This window comes from Aplysia californica, unplaced genomic scaffold, assembly GCF_000002075.1.
Source record: "Aplysia californica isolate F4 #8 unplaced genomic scaffold, AplCal3.0 scaffold00277, whole genome shotgun sequence".
NCBI classification, from domain to species: Eukaryota; Metazoa; Mollusca; class Gastropoda; order Aplysiida; family Aplysiidae; genus Aplysia; species Aplysia californica.
In genome coordinates, this window is record NW_004797547.1 from 882096 (window position 1) to 898332 (window position 16237).

The window sequence follows — 16237 nt, forward strand, 5'->3', positions numbered from 1 at the left end:
CCCCCCCGGTTTCTAGATGAAATGACTTTGAAGGATGCTTATCTTTTAGACAGTATGGAAAAAGAGAAAATGAATTGATGAACTATGAGAATTGTTTCTTCTCTGTTGCCCTTCCACTTTGCTGTGTAGATGCATCGATTATGCAGGATATAGAGCATAGGGATATTTAGGCCTGCTGGTCAGTTTGGTGGAGCTTTACTGGCAGTCTAATCAACGTACAAGTGTGTGGAATGTGTGGTTGGTCGTTTCTTTGTGATTCGTGAACTCTTATACGGTTGGGATCGGCCGATCGGTATTTGTTTTCAGTTTCAGGCGATCGAGTCGGGCGATCGGCCTGATCCAGCGGTAGTGGGCACCCTGTATTAGATGTTTTTGTAATAAAGTGACAATCAACCTGTAATAATTATACATGTACTGAATAGAAGGATACAGCTCTTCTACGTAGTAACCTTAGAGGTTATAATAGTTCTATTTATAACCTCTTTGACTAGATCGAATATCGCGCCATCTTAATGACGTTAACTGGGCTTAGGATTTGTACATGGGCGTGCTATCTAAATACATGTATTATCCTTTGTTATAGCAGTATTTTTTTTGTTGTAGATTGTGACCAATTATCGTCTGAACAAACACTGGACGGTGTACTAAAACCATGCCAAAAGGCTTGATCATTTCCTTATGAAATGCCTCAGGAGAATTCTTGACATCAAATGGCAGGATGAAATTCCAGATACAGAAGTTCTCAAAAGGGCATATAACGAGAGTCTGTTTTCTAAGATCAAAAGGACTCAACTTATTTTTTTGTTTTAGTAGAGGTTTTACGGCGCTCGCAACTGCGTAAGGTCATATTAAAGCCAGAAGATTAGAGGTGTTACAAAGGAGTAGCAAACATAAACAAGAAGGAGGGGAGATAAAGACGATAGATGTCTGATAGGAAAGAAGGAGCTAACCACACTAAAGCACCCACAAACCACCCACTAGACTCAACTTCGCTGAGCTGGCTATGTTGTAAGAATGTCTGATTTCGGAATCCCAAAGGAAAGACAGTATTCTGTTCTGAGCTGTCCTCGGGAAAGTGTTAAGTTGCCCCCCACCCCCACCCCCTCTAAAAAAAATATTAAAAAATGATAAAATAATAATAATAAAAATAATAAGAGTAACAAAGACAGCCTAAAAATGTCTCTGAAAGACTTCAATATAAATCCTTGGACAAGGGAGAACGAAACTCTTGACAGACCTCGCTGGAGAGCAGAAGTCTTGTTGTATACAGTGACAAGACCTGGACGGTGTACTAAAACCATGCCAATGCCTCAGGAGAATTCTTTGCACCTAATAGCAGGATAAAATACCAGACATAGAAGTTCTCAAAAGCCCCCCCCCCCCCCCAAAAAAAAAGAAAGAAAGAAAAAAAAGAGCAACAAAGACAGCCTGAAAATGTCTCTGAAAGACTTAAACGTAAATCCTTGGACATGAGAGAGCCAAAATCCTGATCGACAGACCTCGCTGGAGAGCAGCAGTCACAATGGGAAGCAATTAAGTCATAATTAAGAGGCTTCATGAATAAGGAATGCTGAAACCGAGAGAGAAGCCCACAAGCTGCGCTCGTCCACAAAAGAAAGTGGGGCTTCTGAACGCTCAAAATGTGTCAAAATTGTCGCCGCCAGAATTGATCTCATCGGCCATAACAGAAACCCCTAGTCTTCTTAACCTTTAATAATTCTTCTGTTAAGCTTATATAACATATATATATATATATATATATATATATATATATATATATATATATATATATAATTATTTAGCTTGACCAACAGTCTCCTCCGCGGGGGCACTGGTTATAATCGTCAGACATTGACGGGAGAACTAATATATTATTATATTATTATTATTATTATTATGCCTATTATTAATTAATACATTATATAATGTAATTAATTAATTTTGTATACATTATTATAATAAAATCATTATCATTGTCAATTGCCGTCGATCACTATAAGTGTCATCACTCTTCGTGTTTCGCACATGAGAGAGAGAGATTCGAAACTCTTGATGTGCACGTGAGTAGACCAGTTACACTGTAGTATGATATTAGTATGTCAGCCTACTGGATCGCTGGTGAGTCGCACGGGGCTGTAGCTCAAGTGGTAGAGCGCTCGCTTAGCATGTGAGAGGTACCGGGATCGATACCCGGCAGCTCCAACTTTTTGTTGGAGGTAAATCAAAGATCTTAATAAAATACAGCAAATTATACAGTATCAACTTTTTTAAGGTTTTGTCTCATACCCGCTAGAAACGAGGAATAAACAATGACACAACAAAGCACTCGTTACGATTCTTTATTTTTATGTTGGCCTACATGTATAGCAAAGATCCTACATTCTACATTACAATATTAGTATAAGATTTTGTGTAAAGAGAGAATATGATGTAATTTTCTTACAGCTGAGACGAGATTATTATTATTTTTCTAAAGCCATGAGTCCCCTCATTCACAAAGTGTGCTGCTTATTATACCACATTCGGCATGTAGAGCATGCGTGGTTCGCAGTTCTAAACAATATTTTGTTCCGCTACTTTTCTGTCGCACCGGCGCTTTTTAGTTTTACATTTCAACAAGAAATTTGTTAGTCTCTAAACTCATTCATTTCGGAATAATGTCTATTATCACGAGAACACTTGTCTGAAAAATTATATATACAATTTTAAAATGCTAAAATAGTATTTGGTACAGTTATTTGTAAATCTATTGATACTTACAGGAAAGAATATTCGCTATACATATCAATCGGGTTGGAGACTATTTGTTTATATCTCCGTTGCGATGCAAATAATCAGGCAGGAGCTTGCTTGAGACCTGGGAATCGATCTTCAGGTAATGGTTAATCCTTTTCACCGGTTGATTGCTCTCTACAATCAAGGACGAAACGTTTACCCTCATCATTAATTATGTTTTGGGTTTACTTGTGGTAACAAACACTTGCTTCAAAGGTAGAATATTGGTAAATTCCTAGTTGATTTACCAGCAAAATTTCCATTCATTGGCTTTCTGATCAGTTGGCTGGGCAGGGCAGTTATTGTTACTTTGTAACGCATAGCAGATTTCGTACTTGTAATTTACCCGGTAGATCTACATTTTCAGTCTCCAGCCTTGTGATTGACACCTCACGGGCACCCTCACCCACCCTCATGTTGAATCCATATCACTTGAAAGGTCTATTCTGTAGATTTAATAGATCTAATCCCTTTAATAAGTGATTTGTTTGGCTTTTAAAAATGATATGGATGTAGATATAGTAAACTGTAAGTACGCAAGGCATGTCAACATTTATCTGTACTTTGACTTGCACCTGAATCTGCACTTACAGGCTCCCCATTCTTAGGATGCTGTATAGGCTTCCACGTCCACAGAGATGAGATGAAAAGCTAGAGTAGAGCATCACCCAGCATTGAAACAAAACTAGTTTAAGTTGTTTAAATTATGTTTTGCTTCAGACGTGTATCTGTTACATATGCCTATCCCAATAAAAGCCTTTTAATTTTGTGTGATAAGAATTTAGGGCAAAAGTAGATAAGAAACACGACCCCGCCCTCTACATGCCAAACTGCTTGTTGGATTTTCTCTCTTATTTTAAAAGATTTTCAAGTTCACGGATTTGTTCTTATTCAAGGTGGGAAGGCTACTCTAACCATTAATTTTAGATGTGGACTGAGTAGGTCTAGTGAGCATCCGGAAAAAGTCTTGATTGGGATAATTCTTTGCCTTGGTGGCAAAGCAAATTGATATCAGTTTGAATCTGAATGCTGCTTTCTACTTGATTTGAATCCTCCTTTGAGCTGGTCATATTCTTCGGGTAGAAGCGGATCACATAATTATACATTACAGGTTTTTAGCACAGAAAGTTAGTAACCATTTGGGTTTTTTTATTGATAGAATAGTAGACTTGTACTGTTATGTCTATATTTGATATTCACAACCCTTGGATTTATGCGGGGGTTGTTTTTGTACCTCCTAATTGAAAAGATAAATCATAAATTTATGGGCCCTTCCATGAAAAGTGAAACTGCAGTAACGTAAGTTACACTGGGATGACAGCACACTGAAACAATTCTCAACAGTGACACAGATTTTTTTTTCTTTTTCGCATTTCTCTTTTGTCAGAGGAAAGTTGCCTCTAACAAACGAACAAAATAAATAGACAATGGCTCTATCACTGCATAAAATTTTGTTCAGCAGGTCATCATCTCTGTGTTACGCGTGTCACTGCAGTTTCATTCTTCATGGAGTAGCTCAAATACTTTTTCCTGCACCTAGTGGTTAGGCTACCGGACTCGTAATCGTGAGGTTGTGGGGTCGGGGGTTCGAGCCGCGGGCCCAACATTGTATCCTTGGGAAAGGCACTTTACACGAATTTTCCTCACTTCACCCAGGTGGAAATGGGTACCCGGCCATAGACAACGAAAGTTCTTTTCAGTATGTTCGTGTTTTAGCGCCTCTAAATGGGTGTTTGCACTGTATGCTTCCCAGGAAGTTAAGTTTGTTTCAGAATACTTTCAGGTCTGCTGGGGTAATAGTATAGATTGTGAAGCGCCTAGAGTTTGCTGTTGAGGGGGGATTTGCGCTATACAAATGCTATCTATTATTAACTTTTGTTCCTCGTAGGTGAGGATAGCTGTGCGGCTCGTTGCTGACCATGGATGACACTCTGGTGAGTAAATATTTCTTTATGGATAAACCATCAAGTCACTTTTTAAAAATCTTATATTTCTGTGCCTGTTGAAATGAGTCAAAATTAAGAAGCAAATCTGACGCATTGTCTTAGGAGGAGTGAATATCAGAGTAAATGCAGTAATGCTTCAAGCAAGTTGTTTGTCCTCTTTATATATGTATTATATTCATATCTTTGTCTCTGCTATGTGAATTGATATTCTTATTTCGTATATTGTCTTCCTTTGTCATGTATGTATTCGTGGATCTGTTGCTTGTAATTATGGATAGAATTTTTTTCAAATGTATAGTTTGTAATACTGACGGTAATATTCACTTTCTTTTTGGTTTTTATTGTTATTTTCTTGATTTAAATTCAGGTGTCGAGGAACAAGAGCAGAGCCAGGATGCAACAAGTCAGTTCCCATGGCAAAAAACCATCTCGAAAGACTCCACGAAGACCTGGTAAGTTAGATAATACTAGCAGCCTAGTGCAAGACTCTGCTGTTGTTGTTGCTGTTGTTGTTGTTGTTGTTATCGATCCAGCAACAGTTGGGCTCTCGCTCTTCTGTCCAATGCCATGTAGCGATAAGTGCAGGTTTGCTGCAGTTGCTGTAATGTTCTATATAGTAGGTTATAACTGATAGGTCTCGGAGGGAGGAGGGTAGCTTTGATGTCATTTAGGGCTGTGCAGTGGAACAGGTGATGCTCCACAGTCTCATATGAGTAGTCGCACAAGGGACACATTGGGGGAAATTCTGGATTTATTCTGTTCCAAGTGGAAGTTGAGCTGTATATGTTCTGTTCGTAGGCGGAAGATCATGGTCTGTTTCTTTCTCTGTAGGTGGTTGATATTGTCATTCCGTTTTGTTGTGGTCATATGTTTGAAAACTGCTCTGCCTGTCTTTGCCAGGGCCCATCTGTTCATCCAATCTTGTTTGTTGTTGCTTTTAATGATTGTTTTGCAGAGTTGTATGAAGTTGGAATGTTGGGTTGTTCCTGTCAGACTCTTTGTTTTAGTAAGTGTTTTACGGCACTTGCAACACAATAAGGTCATATAAGTGCCTGAGATTAGAGGTGTTACAAGAGAGTAACAAACACAAAAAAGAACGAGGGGAGATAAAGACGATAGATGTTTGGCTGGAAGGAAGAATGTTTGTTTCTCTCTTGTAACACTTCTAATCTTCTGGCGCTCATATGACGTTATGCACTTGCGATCGCCATAAAACCTCTACTAAAACTAAAATCAGGATGTTGGAGGTTTCTATGTAAACCATTTTCGCAAGCTGAACTTTCAACTGTCAAGTTTCTCTACTTAGACGGCTTGTTTTCTTATTGCAGTTACGCCAGGGAAATCCAAGAAGACTGGTCATGAGCAGTGGATGACGGCTCTGAAGAAAAGACAAGCTTGTAAGCATTTTACTTGTGGGGGGCTTTTCTTGTGAAAATGGCAGCTTGCGCTGTATGCTTCCCAGAAAGTTGAAATGGTTTCAAAATGCTATCAGGTCTGCTGGGGTAATAATATAGATTGTAAAGTGTAAAGCATATAGAGCTTGCTGTTGAGTGGGACTATACAGGTACTATCTATAATTATTATTATTATTTGAGACACATTAAAAAATAACTATTTTGGTCATCAAGTTTTTCTTTTCTTTCAACACATAGAAAGGCAGAAACTCTAAAGACCCTTACAGTGAAATTTTCGGGGGACTTTTTTTATTCAATGTTCTTCTACTCCTATGTTCTTTTGTTATATATTTAAAAATAAGGGATGTCCTCAATCTTTTATCAATTTCATTTTCTTTTCTCTGGAACTTGACATCCTCCTATCATCGTTGATACTCTACGAATAAGTCCCCCCCCCCCCTTCCCTGCGCTTATTAATTTTCATTTTTTTGCGCGGCCCCTGCTCTTTATTCCATACACTTCCTTTATTATATTCCAGCTTGCCACGACCGACGATCATGTGGAAAATTATATATAGAATCTAGATATCTGAATGAAACTTCTTTTTTTTTGGTTGTAAATGGCAAATTACCTTCAATATTAGTACTGGTACCAGGTTGGCTACCTCAATTTTCTGTACATTTTAAAAACTTTTGTACATTGGTTTATATTTTTTTAATGAAACTAAAAATGGGAAGTTGTCACAATAACTTACTAAAATCGCTAAAATTTCATGATCTCTTGTTCTTTTATTCACTGAAGGAGAAATAAAACAGATTTGTTCCCTCTGTTTATTAACTTTGGACCTGTTGTCCTCCGCCCCCCCTCCCCCATTTATTCACACACACACACACCCCCCCACCCCCCTCCGTTTTTTAATTTTGGACCTCTTGTCCACCCCCCCCCCCCCTATTTATCACAACCTCCCCCAGTTATTCGATACCTTAGAGTATGTTGGGAAAACACACACAGCAAGCTTCTGTAGTTGCTAGGTTATTCACTTCCTTCCTCCTTGATTTGACAGTGACGTTAGCGAACACATACAGAGCCGCCAGTCCCAGGCGCAAAACCCCAACTGAGTTCTTCGTAGACACGCTCAGGAAAACAGGTGTCGGTAAGTAATAATGATGAAGATTATAAACTTTACTTTACTTTTCCGATCCAGTGGCCATTTGAGCTCTAGCCCTTTGACCTATAATGAAGATTATAAAAATAATGATAATAGTAACTTGTGTGACTTTGATATTGATGGTAATTATATAATAGTATTTCTATAATGACACACAGTTAAAGAGAGAGAGGGGTAGAGAAACAGACAGACAGATAGACAGACGGACAGACAGACAGACAGACACAGAGAGAGAGAGAGAGAGAGAGAGAGAGAGAGAGACTGACAGATTGACATGGAGATTACTAGATAGATAGAAGGAGAAAGAAAAACAGAGGAATGGGAGTTGGTGGTTGGCGGGTGCTCTGGTGTGGTTTGCTTCTCCTTTCCTATCAAATGTCTATCGTCCTCATCTCCCCTCCTTCTTTTCTATGTTTGTTACTCTCTTGTAACACCTCTAATCTTCTGGCGCTCATATGACCTTATGCAGTTGCGAGCGCCGTAAAACCTCTACTGAAACTAAACTAAAGAGGAAGGGGAGGAGGAGGAAACATCAGTTTCTGTTGTCATCTCCGTGGAGTGCACTTTCACTTGTACAGAATAATCTGTAAATTACGTTAACATCTCCACTATATTTCCACCACTGAATTGGTTTGCTGTTTTTCTCCCCAGGTCTGAGTTCAGAGACCAACAAAAGCCAGTCCATGACCGGTCTGAAGGGGCCCAACGACCGCCAATACCCGTACATGAGCACGCCGCACTATCTACGACAGGTCATGGGAGCTGAGAGGGTACCGAGGTCAGACGATCCCGCTGGTGAGTGTTTTTTTTTTTGTTGGTTTTTTTTCTGGTAAGTGTTTTACTTTGCTCGCAACTGCATATGAGTGCGTGGGACACATTAAACTTTTTCAGTTGGTAGGAAATTTTTAATTTTGCCCAGGTGGCGGCCAAAGCCTACTCTTATCGATTTTAGACCTCCAAGGGATCTTTAACGTGCGCAACTTGCACGCAGGCCCTCCGAGATTTTTCGCCCTTGTCTGAGAAGGCTAGGTGTAGATCTTTCCTACCAGAAGATCAGGGGTGGGGCTGAAAGACAGCAGTCAGAAGGAGCTAAGGAGTAGCAGTAGAAAGGCTGCAGAAAGAATCAGGAGCCCAGATGAGGGGGCAAAGGAGGTGAGGGGCTGGGAGCAGAAAGAGGAGACAAAAGCAGACAACAGAACATTGCTAGAGAGCAGGAAAGGAGGTGAAAGGAGACAATTTTAGAGAAGAAAATGTTCTGGTCGCTACCCGAATTTGAACCTGGGAACTTTAAATGAGAGGCCAACACCTTAACCTCTAGGCCACAAGAGCCCCCAAGGTAAAAGTGAATTAATGATAGTTTGTCTGTCACCATCTGATGATGATCAGTGCATCTGCGGTGGTGAATAATTCTCAAAAAGAACATTTTTGAAAAAATGAGGATAAAGATGATTTTTGGCTTCTGCTTTGGCAAATGAAACCAATTTGGGCAGAGGGGCGAAAGAGAGAGAGAGTGAGAGAGAGAGAGAGAGAGAGAGCGAGAGAGAGAGAGAGAGAGCGAGAGAGAGAGAGAGAGAGAGAGAGAGAGAGAGAACGAGAGAGAGAGAGAGAGAGACTTGTAAATGGGTGGTAATGATATATTTAGTGTAAATGTTGTCGTAAGTATATTCTCTAAAGGGAGAAGAAATGAATACATTGAGATTGAAAATAAGAACTCACTTTGAGAGAGATTCAATTTCTGTAGTCAGCAGTGAAGAAATCTTTTCTTATTGTTATATTTATTTGATTTCATGACCTGGCATTTCTCCCAAAACATTTGCATGTTTTAATTGCTCCTCTGAACTCAAAACCCTTGTCTGTATGTCAGTCCACCAATCTATTTTTTGCAGTCTGCAGAACAATCCATCCATCCATCCATCCATCCATCCATCCATCCATCCATCCATCCATCCATCCAGACTTTTGTTTACTTTTGGTAATGGCAATGAAAATAGCAAGGTATGCTCATTTTACCATTACTATTAAATAGCAGTGGTAAAAATGAATATAATGATGTTACTAACTATACTTGCAATAATGGTAACAATATTGTTTCAGCCCGACCGAGCGCTGGCACACCCAACTACAAGTCTCCGGAGGAATACTATGATGAAATTCTTGGTCTAAGAAAGGTATTAGGATAGTATTTCAAAATATAGTCAATCTGTTCTAATGGTCACTTGTATAGGTGGCCGCTATTGGATCGATAACAACATAGGCTGTTATAGACAATTTCGACTGCATTGTTGAACACTTAAATGGCCAGCTATCTCACGGCTGACCTTCCAGGACTGTAGCTGGTGGCAAGTCAATGATATATTTGTCTCAAAGAAAGACATACCCTTCTCTAGGACTGAAAGAGGTTCTACTTCTGACTCACCTGTGTCTTAAAAACAAAATACAGTCGAAATTGTCCCAGACAGCCGCCCTTTGTCGAGGAGAAAAGTGGTTGTCTTATGTTGAGGATTTATTATGTTTGTGGAGAAGTTCAGTACGTAAAGTGCGGTGCGTCATAAAGACAATCGCTCAGTCTAATTAGATCCTCGCACAATTGATGTAAGAACTTCCAGTGTGACTGAGTTCCTATAAAATGTCGTCTGTTCTGTTAGCTCTAGCATTATGTTCCTAATTTCACGTTGATACAATCGTAACATCTTAGAAAGGTGGACATTTTGGACTGTGCCATATTAACTTAGAAAAACTGCAAAGAGGAAGGGGGAAGTGGTCTTTTGTACAGGTGATTGTCTTGGGCAGGCGGTAGTGAGAACAGGTTCGACTGTGTGTGTTTTGTTCTATCAAGCACAAGTTTGGGAATATGGATAATATTCACAGAAAGCTGGACATAGTTTTTATAAGGTGTATTTGAGCACTTCAACATGAATATTCTCATCTCTGGTCCTGCAAGAAGCTCTAATAGAAGAATAGGATGCTCACTGGCGGTGGTTAAGGGTGGGTTGCTGGTGGGTACTCTGGTTGTGGTTTACTCCTTACCTATCAAACATCTATCATTCTTATCTGTACTCCGTCTTTTCATTGTATGTTTCTCTCTAGTGACACTTCTAATCATCTGCATTTATTTGACTTATTCTTTGTTGCAAGTGCCTTAAAACTGTTACAAAATCTAAGAGGTGACCAAGGTTCTACACACTATCTCAGCCCACTGTGCGAATGACTTTCCTCTTTTGTCTGATTTGCTGGGGTTTAATTGGTACATGTATATGTGCAACAAGAATCTCTTGTAGGTTTTTAAAATTTGTTTGAAGAAGGTTTTATTTCAGTTACTTATATATTTCAAGGAAATTGAACTTGCAGATGTGTTCATTTTTGTTTTATTGTTTATTTTTAATCTTACCTGTAGCCTCACTATACTATGGCAAGAAAAAGATGACGAAGTAAATAATAGTTTTATGGACGCAAGGAGAGGAGAACAGAGCGTTGTCTTTGTTTTTCTTTATTTCATTGACTTTTGCCATCAATGTTTTATCATCATCATCATTGCCTTTCTCACCCTGCACCAGGGTATAGGCCACGGACAAACACCTTCCACCTTCCTCTGTCCCGGGCTAGCCTCTTGATGTTATTCCGTGTCTTCCCACTTTTCTGTACATCAAGTGGGTGGTTGGCGGGTGCTCAGGTTAGGTTTGCTCCTTCTTTCCTATCTATCATCTATAGTCCTTATCTCCCCTTCTTCTTTTTTATGTTTGTTACTTTCTTGTAAAAGGGAAAATTAGATCGAGAGATAGAGACTAAATGCCAGAGAGCCAACGCAGTCAGCTACCAACTGGGCCCTCTCCTGAAACATCCCAATATCCCCATGAGCACCAAGGCGAAGCTCATCAACGCCATTTTCCTTCCAACGCTCACATATCAGTGCCAGACATGGACTCTAAAAAAAGCCCTAGAGAGGAAACTGGTCACATGCGAGATGAAATGCTTAAGAAGAGCGGTCAACAAAACAAGAAGAGACAAAATTAAAAATGAAGCCATAAGGGACACCGTGGGAGCAACACCAGTCCTACCACACATTGAAAAACAAAAGGTCAAGTGGTTCGGACACCTCAAACCATCCAGCTCTGAGAGCATACAACATTAAATATTCTGGATGGAGAGCCAGAGGAAGACCAAGGCGACGATGAAGTGAATCTGTGGCAGACACCCTTAAAGATCATGGGATGTCCCTCCTACAGGCCACACGACTTGCTGCAGACAGACACCTGTGTCTCCCCGCGACACCCCAGGGTACAAGCGGAAGAAAAAAGTAAAGTAAGTACTTTCTTGTAACACCTCTAGCCTTCTGGCTCTCATATGACCTTATGCAGTTGCGAGTGGCGTAGAACCTCTACTAAAACTTTAAAAATCTGTACATTAATTTCTGTGATTCTTCTCTTCTTTTATACTTCTCTTGTGTTTCATTTTATTCCACCAGCAAATCGCTGCGCTGAACCATGACAGTGCCACCAGTAAAACGAAGATTCGCCGTCTTGAGGAGGACAATACGAAAAAGGAAAAAGAAATTGAAGGTCTTCTGAACCCTGGAAAGGTAAGATATCACGTCGATTTTTCTTTTCTTTCTAGGCACGGTCTGTCCACTGCAGGATTTAGCCCTCCAAAGGTAATGTCCCTTCTGTCCTATCAGCTGTTTTCCATGTCCAGGTTGTTCCCATCTACTCTCTGATATCATCTTGACATCTTTTTTTTTGGTCTTCCTCTTGAATGTTTTCGTCTTCTTGGTCTTCATTCAGTGCATCTTGTTGGCTCATTACAACATGTATTAACACTTTGCCATCACAAGGCTCATATAGTAAAAACCCTTGCCATCAAAGGCAAAGGCATTTTGGGGAAAACTCAAAGAAACTGGGTGGTAACCATCGCCGATCAACGAGATGTGACGGCAAAGTGTTAAAGATTATGTTTCAGAATGAACACATAATTCCCGTTAACCCATGGTACTGATAATTTTCTCTGTTTTCCCTTTCATCCTCTCTCCCCCACCCCTTTCTCTCTCCCCACCCCCTTCTCCTCCCCCCCCCCCCCCCCCTGGACCATACACAGAACGGAGAGCTGAGGCGCACGTTGGGTGACAGACAGGCAGACTCCAGCGCCGTGGTGCACAGCCTCAAGCAGAAAATTCTCAAACTGGAGCAGCAGCTGAGGGACAAGGAAGGAGCCTACAAGTGAGGACCTCACGACCCACTGTGCTGAACTCTTCTGCAATATCTGTCTCTGCTTTGCTTTTCTTTTTTTTTCTTTTCTTTTCTTTTTTTTTTCTTTTCTTTTCTTTTCTTTTCTTTTCTTTTTTTTTCTTTTCTTTTCTTTTCTTTTCTTTTCTTTTTTTTTCTTTTCTTTTCTTTTCTTTTCTTTTCTTTTCTTTTCTTTTTCTCTTTTTTAAAATGTTGATGTTTTTATGCCCCTATCAACACAGTTTAGATCTAGATGATTTAGGAGAGGGGCTTGAGGAAGAGCAAGTTTCGATAAGTGTAAAACTAAAGAAATTAGTGGAAAGAATTTATCATAATTTTTTTGGAAAAAGAAAGTGATTTGACACCATTGGCGATTGGAACTGTCAACTTTTAGAGCTGAATTTTCTCTGCATAATCAGTCATAACTAGAGGATTGAAATATTTGACCAAAGGTCTGTACTAGTGAATGGCCTATATTGACAGATTATGTTTGTCTAAGCTGCAAGTATTGCAAGATGGCTGGAGTTATGCCGTTTAGAAAATTGTGATTGACTCTTCCTTTGAGCCTCTTTCCAGGGATTCTAGAATGATAGATTCTGATCATGAGCATTTTTGTTTTTAAAAACGCCTCTATTGACTGGCTTCTCAGTAAGTTTATTCAGTGTTTAAGGCCATTGGCCCTCATCACCACTTATAAAACACTTATTTGTTAAATAAAGTTTCCATAATGAAAAAGTACAGATTATCTCTTATTGTGGGTCGAACATTGCATATTTCTGTCACTGGGAAGAGTCAGGCTGGGTGGAATTAATTATTTCCTTTTTTGGACAAAATTTGGACAATAAAAAATAATGTGAAATTCATCTTCAATTTAATGAGAGTTCTACCTCTCACCTACGGGTGAATTTATTAATTTCCACAAATAAAGATTTTTGTTTAATAACTGGCATATAAGAAAATGACTGGCATATAAGAAATCTATTTAAGAAGAACACATTTATTGGGTGGGAGAGGGGATGCTAGTCTTATGCTGCCTTTGAAGAGATAAATAGTTTGCTCCTGGTGTCTAATATCCTGCATTATTTGTGGCATGACGTGGTGGAATCAGGCCCTCTTTAGTTTTTGGGCATGTGGAGTTATTGGTATCTTCTAAAAGCTGATGTATTTGCCTTGCTTCCAATGAAATAAATATCATTTATCTTGAACAGGATTCAAGATATTTGCGATTGAAGGAAGTGAGGTCAAGTCTGGTTTCAATTGTGAAATTAGCGAGAAAATGGCCAACTAAGTTTGGTAACTCCAATAGCTAAAGAGTCTTTGAAACCTGAAAAATGACTTAATGTTTGCTTTTAATCAACGTTTTTCAGTAAAATTCACATGGAAATGTGTTTTTATACGGACTTAAAAAGGTTTAGCCAAAAAAATAAAAATTCGATAAAAATTTCGAAACTGGCAGAAGCATGCCCGTTTCTCAAATTTCATTATTTTGACGAGCCTCTGATTTCACCACACTGCCTCACACATGTTATAATGTATCGTGTTTTATTACATTTCACAGCAAACTTCAAGCGGACCTGAAGACGACCAAATTGGATGAGATGAGAGTTCAGATGGAGGCGATGTACGCCGAGGTTCTCCGACTGCAGATGTCCAGGGACACGGGGGTGGAGAAGAGCAGGTGGGTAGTGGTCGGTTCTGTGTGTGGGGGGGGGGGGGGAGAAGAGCAGGTGTTTAGTGGTCGGTTCTCTCTGGTGGGGTGGGGGGGGAGGGGGAGGAAGGGGGAAAGATTTGGTGTGTCCAGGGACACGGGGGTGGTGAAGAGCAGGTGGGTACTGGTCAGTCCTCAATGGTGGGCAAAAAATGTGATGTACTTTTTCTTTATTTATTCCTCTTCCTCCTCCTTCTCCTCCACTTCCACCTCCACCAGTATCGCCTTTATCTCCTCCTCATCCTCCTCCTCTTCCTCCTCTTCCTCCTCCTTCTTCTTCTTCTTTGTCTTCTTCTTCTCCTTCTCCTCCTCCTTTGTTTTATCTTCCTCTTAGATGTCAGTGGTAGGTGTTACAACTAGCGTTTATGTAGGACCTAGTTTTCTAATTTAAAGTAATGTTCATTGCCTTTCAAACAATCACCTGCTGCTGTTGAAAGTTCTCCTGCCATGCTATAATGTTTTAGAAAGGATGTTGCTTACTTCTCTCGTTGTGTCTCTCAGAGGTGGCGACACGACCGCCAAGGTCAAGGCCTTGAACGAGACGGTGATTCGCCTGAGCAAGACCAACGAGCAATTACAGGTGGAGAACAAAGCTCTCAAAGACGACCTTCACCGGGCGCTGGAGGACTCGGAGGCCAAACTGGACGTCAAGAGTGAGTCTCTTTTGGGGGTTTTTCCATTCGCATATTCATTTATGCACTAAAATATCCATCCATTTAATGATCTGATGTCACTAACATCTTTCAGCTGCTGGTGAGGTAAGTGTGTGATCCCTCATAACCCATAAGCCCCGCCCAGATCTCATACACAAATCGTAAGTGAGATGAGTGGTCACTGTTTACCCAGTCTGTAACAAAGTAACAGTGGATATCAACATGAACTTGTGACAGAAGACGTCATTAACATCGAGTCTTTGGACGATGACAGCAGATCAGACAAAGTATAATATTCTATTTTTGAATGGTCTCCTTCACTTTTCTGTCTATCTATTTGTGCGTATCTACAGTCAAAACTGCTTCAATGGCTGCTGTCATCACCATCATCATCATCGTTATCATCATTATCATCATCATCATCGTCATCATCATCATCACCATCATCATCATTATCATCATCATAACCATCATCATCATCATCATCATCATCATCCTCATCATCAGCCTTTCTCACCCCATACCAGAGTAAAAGCCACCAACAAGAGCTCTCGCTGTACTTCTGTCTTGGGCTATAGTCTCCACCTCTGTCCTGGGCTATAGTCTCCACCTCTGTCCTGGGCTATAGTCTCCACCTCTGTCCTGGGCTATAGTCTCCACCTCTGTCCTGGGCTATAGTCTCCACTTCTGTCCTGCTGTATTCCCTCTGCTTTAGGTCGTAATCTTAATCCGGTCTTCAATGACATTTAGGCCTTCCTTTCTTTTTCTTTCCGTGTAGATTCCATCTTATCTCTCCCATTCATCTAATCAGAATTGTTTTTTTGTGTTTTGTTTTGGGGTTTTTTGGTAACTGTTTTACGGCGCTCGCAACTGCATTAGGTCACATGAGCAGGCGGGACACACCAAACATTTTCAGTTTGTAGGAAATTTTGAATTTTGCCTGGGTCGCGGCAGAAGCCTACTCTTATCGATTTTGGATCACTATGGAATCTTTAATGTACACAAATTGCACACAGGACCTCCAAGATTTTATCCGGTTGTCGGAGAAGTGTAGATGTAGATCTTACCTACCGTATGATATAATGTAGTTTCTTGTTCGTTTCTTCACAGGAGACTATGCAGACATGAACCGGAAGGAGCTGCTGCTAACTCTTACAAAGTTTGAAAAGGTAATTCATGATGTGGTGGTGTCATATCTTTTCTGCCTACTATCTCTTTCTTTCTTTCTTTCTCTATTTTCCTGCCTTTCTTCCTTTCTCTACCTCTCTGTCTCTCTTGCTCTCTGTCTGTGCCCCCTTCTTTCTACCTGTCCTCCCCCTCTCTCCCTCTCTCTCTCTCTCTCTCTCTCTCTCTCTCTCTCTCTCTCTCTCTCTCTCT

General features: G+C 40.2%; 1 protein-coding gene and 1 non-coding gene across 3 annotated transcripts in view; both read left to right on the forward strand.

The window, feature by feature from the left end:
* Window positions 1–2129: 2129 nt before the first annotated feature.
* TRNAA-AGC lies at window positions 2130–2202 on the forward strand. Its single transcript has one exon. It is a non-coding gene; the product is annotated as a tRNA-Ala (tRNA).
* Window positions 2203–2708: 506 nt separating this feature from the next.
* The window catches only part of LOC101852550 (IQ domain-containing protein E), a gene marked incomplete in the record, with an annotated part of 28870 nt that continues 15341 nt past the window's right edge, over window positions 2709–16237 (forward strand). Inside the window, 11 exon segments of one of the 2 annotated variants that reach the window (XM_013084198.2) lie at window positions 2709–2991; window positions 4664–4709; window positions 5089–5173; window positions 6050–6118; window positions 7179–7268; window positions 7935–8078; window positions 9378–9451; window positions 11746–11859; window positions 12372–12493; window positions 14058–14177; window positions 14709–14860. In XM_013084198.2, coding sequence (XP_012939652.1) covers window positions 4695–4709; window positions 5089–5173; window positions 6050–6118; window positions 7179–7268; window positions 7935–8078; window positions 9378–9451; window positions 11746–11859; window positions 12372–12493; window positions 14058–14177; window positions 14709–14860 — 985 coding nt within the window. 2 annotated transcript variants of the gene reach the window in all.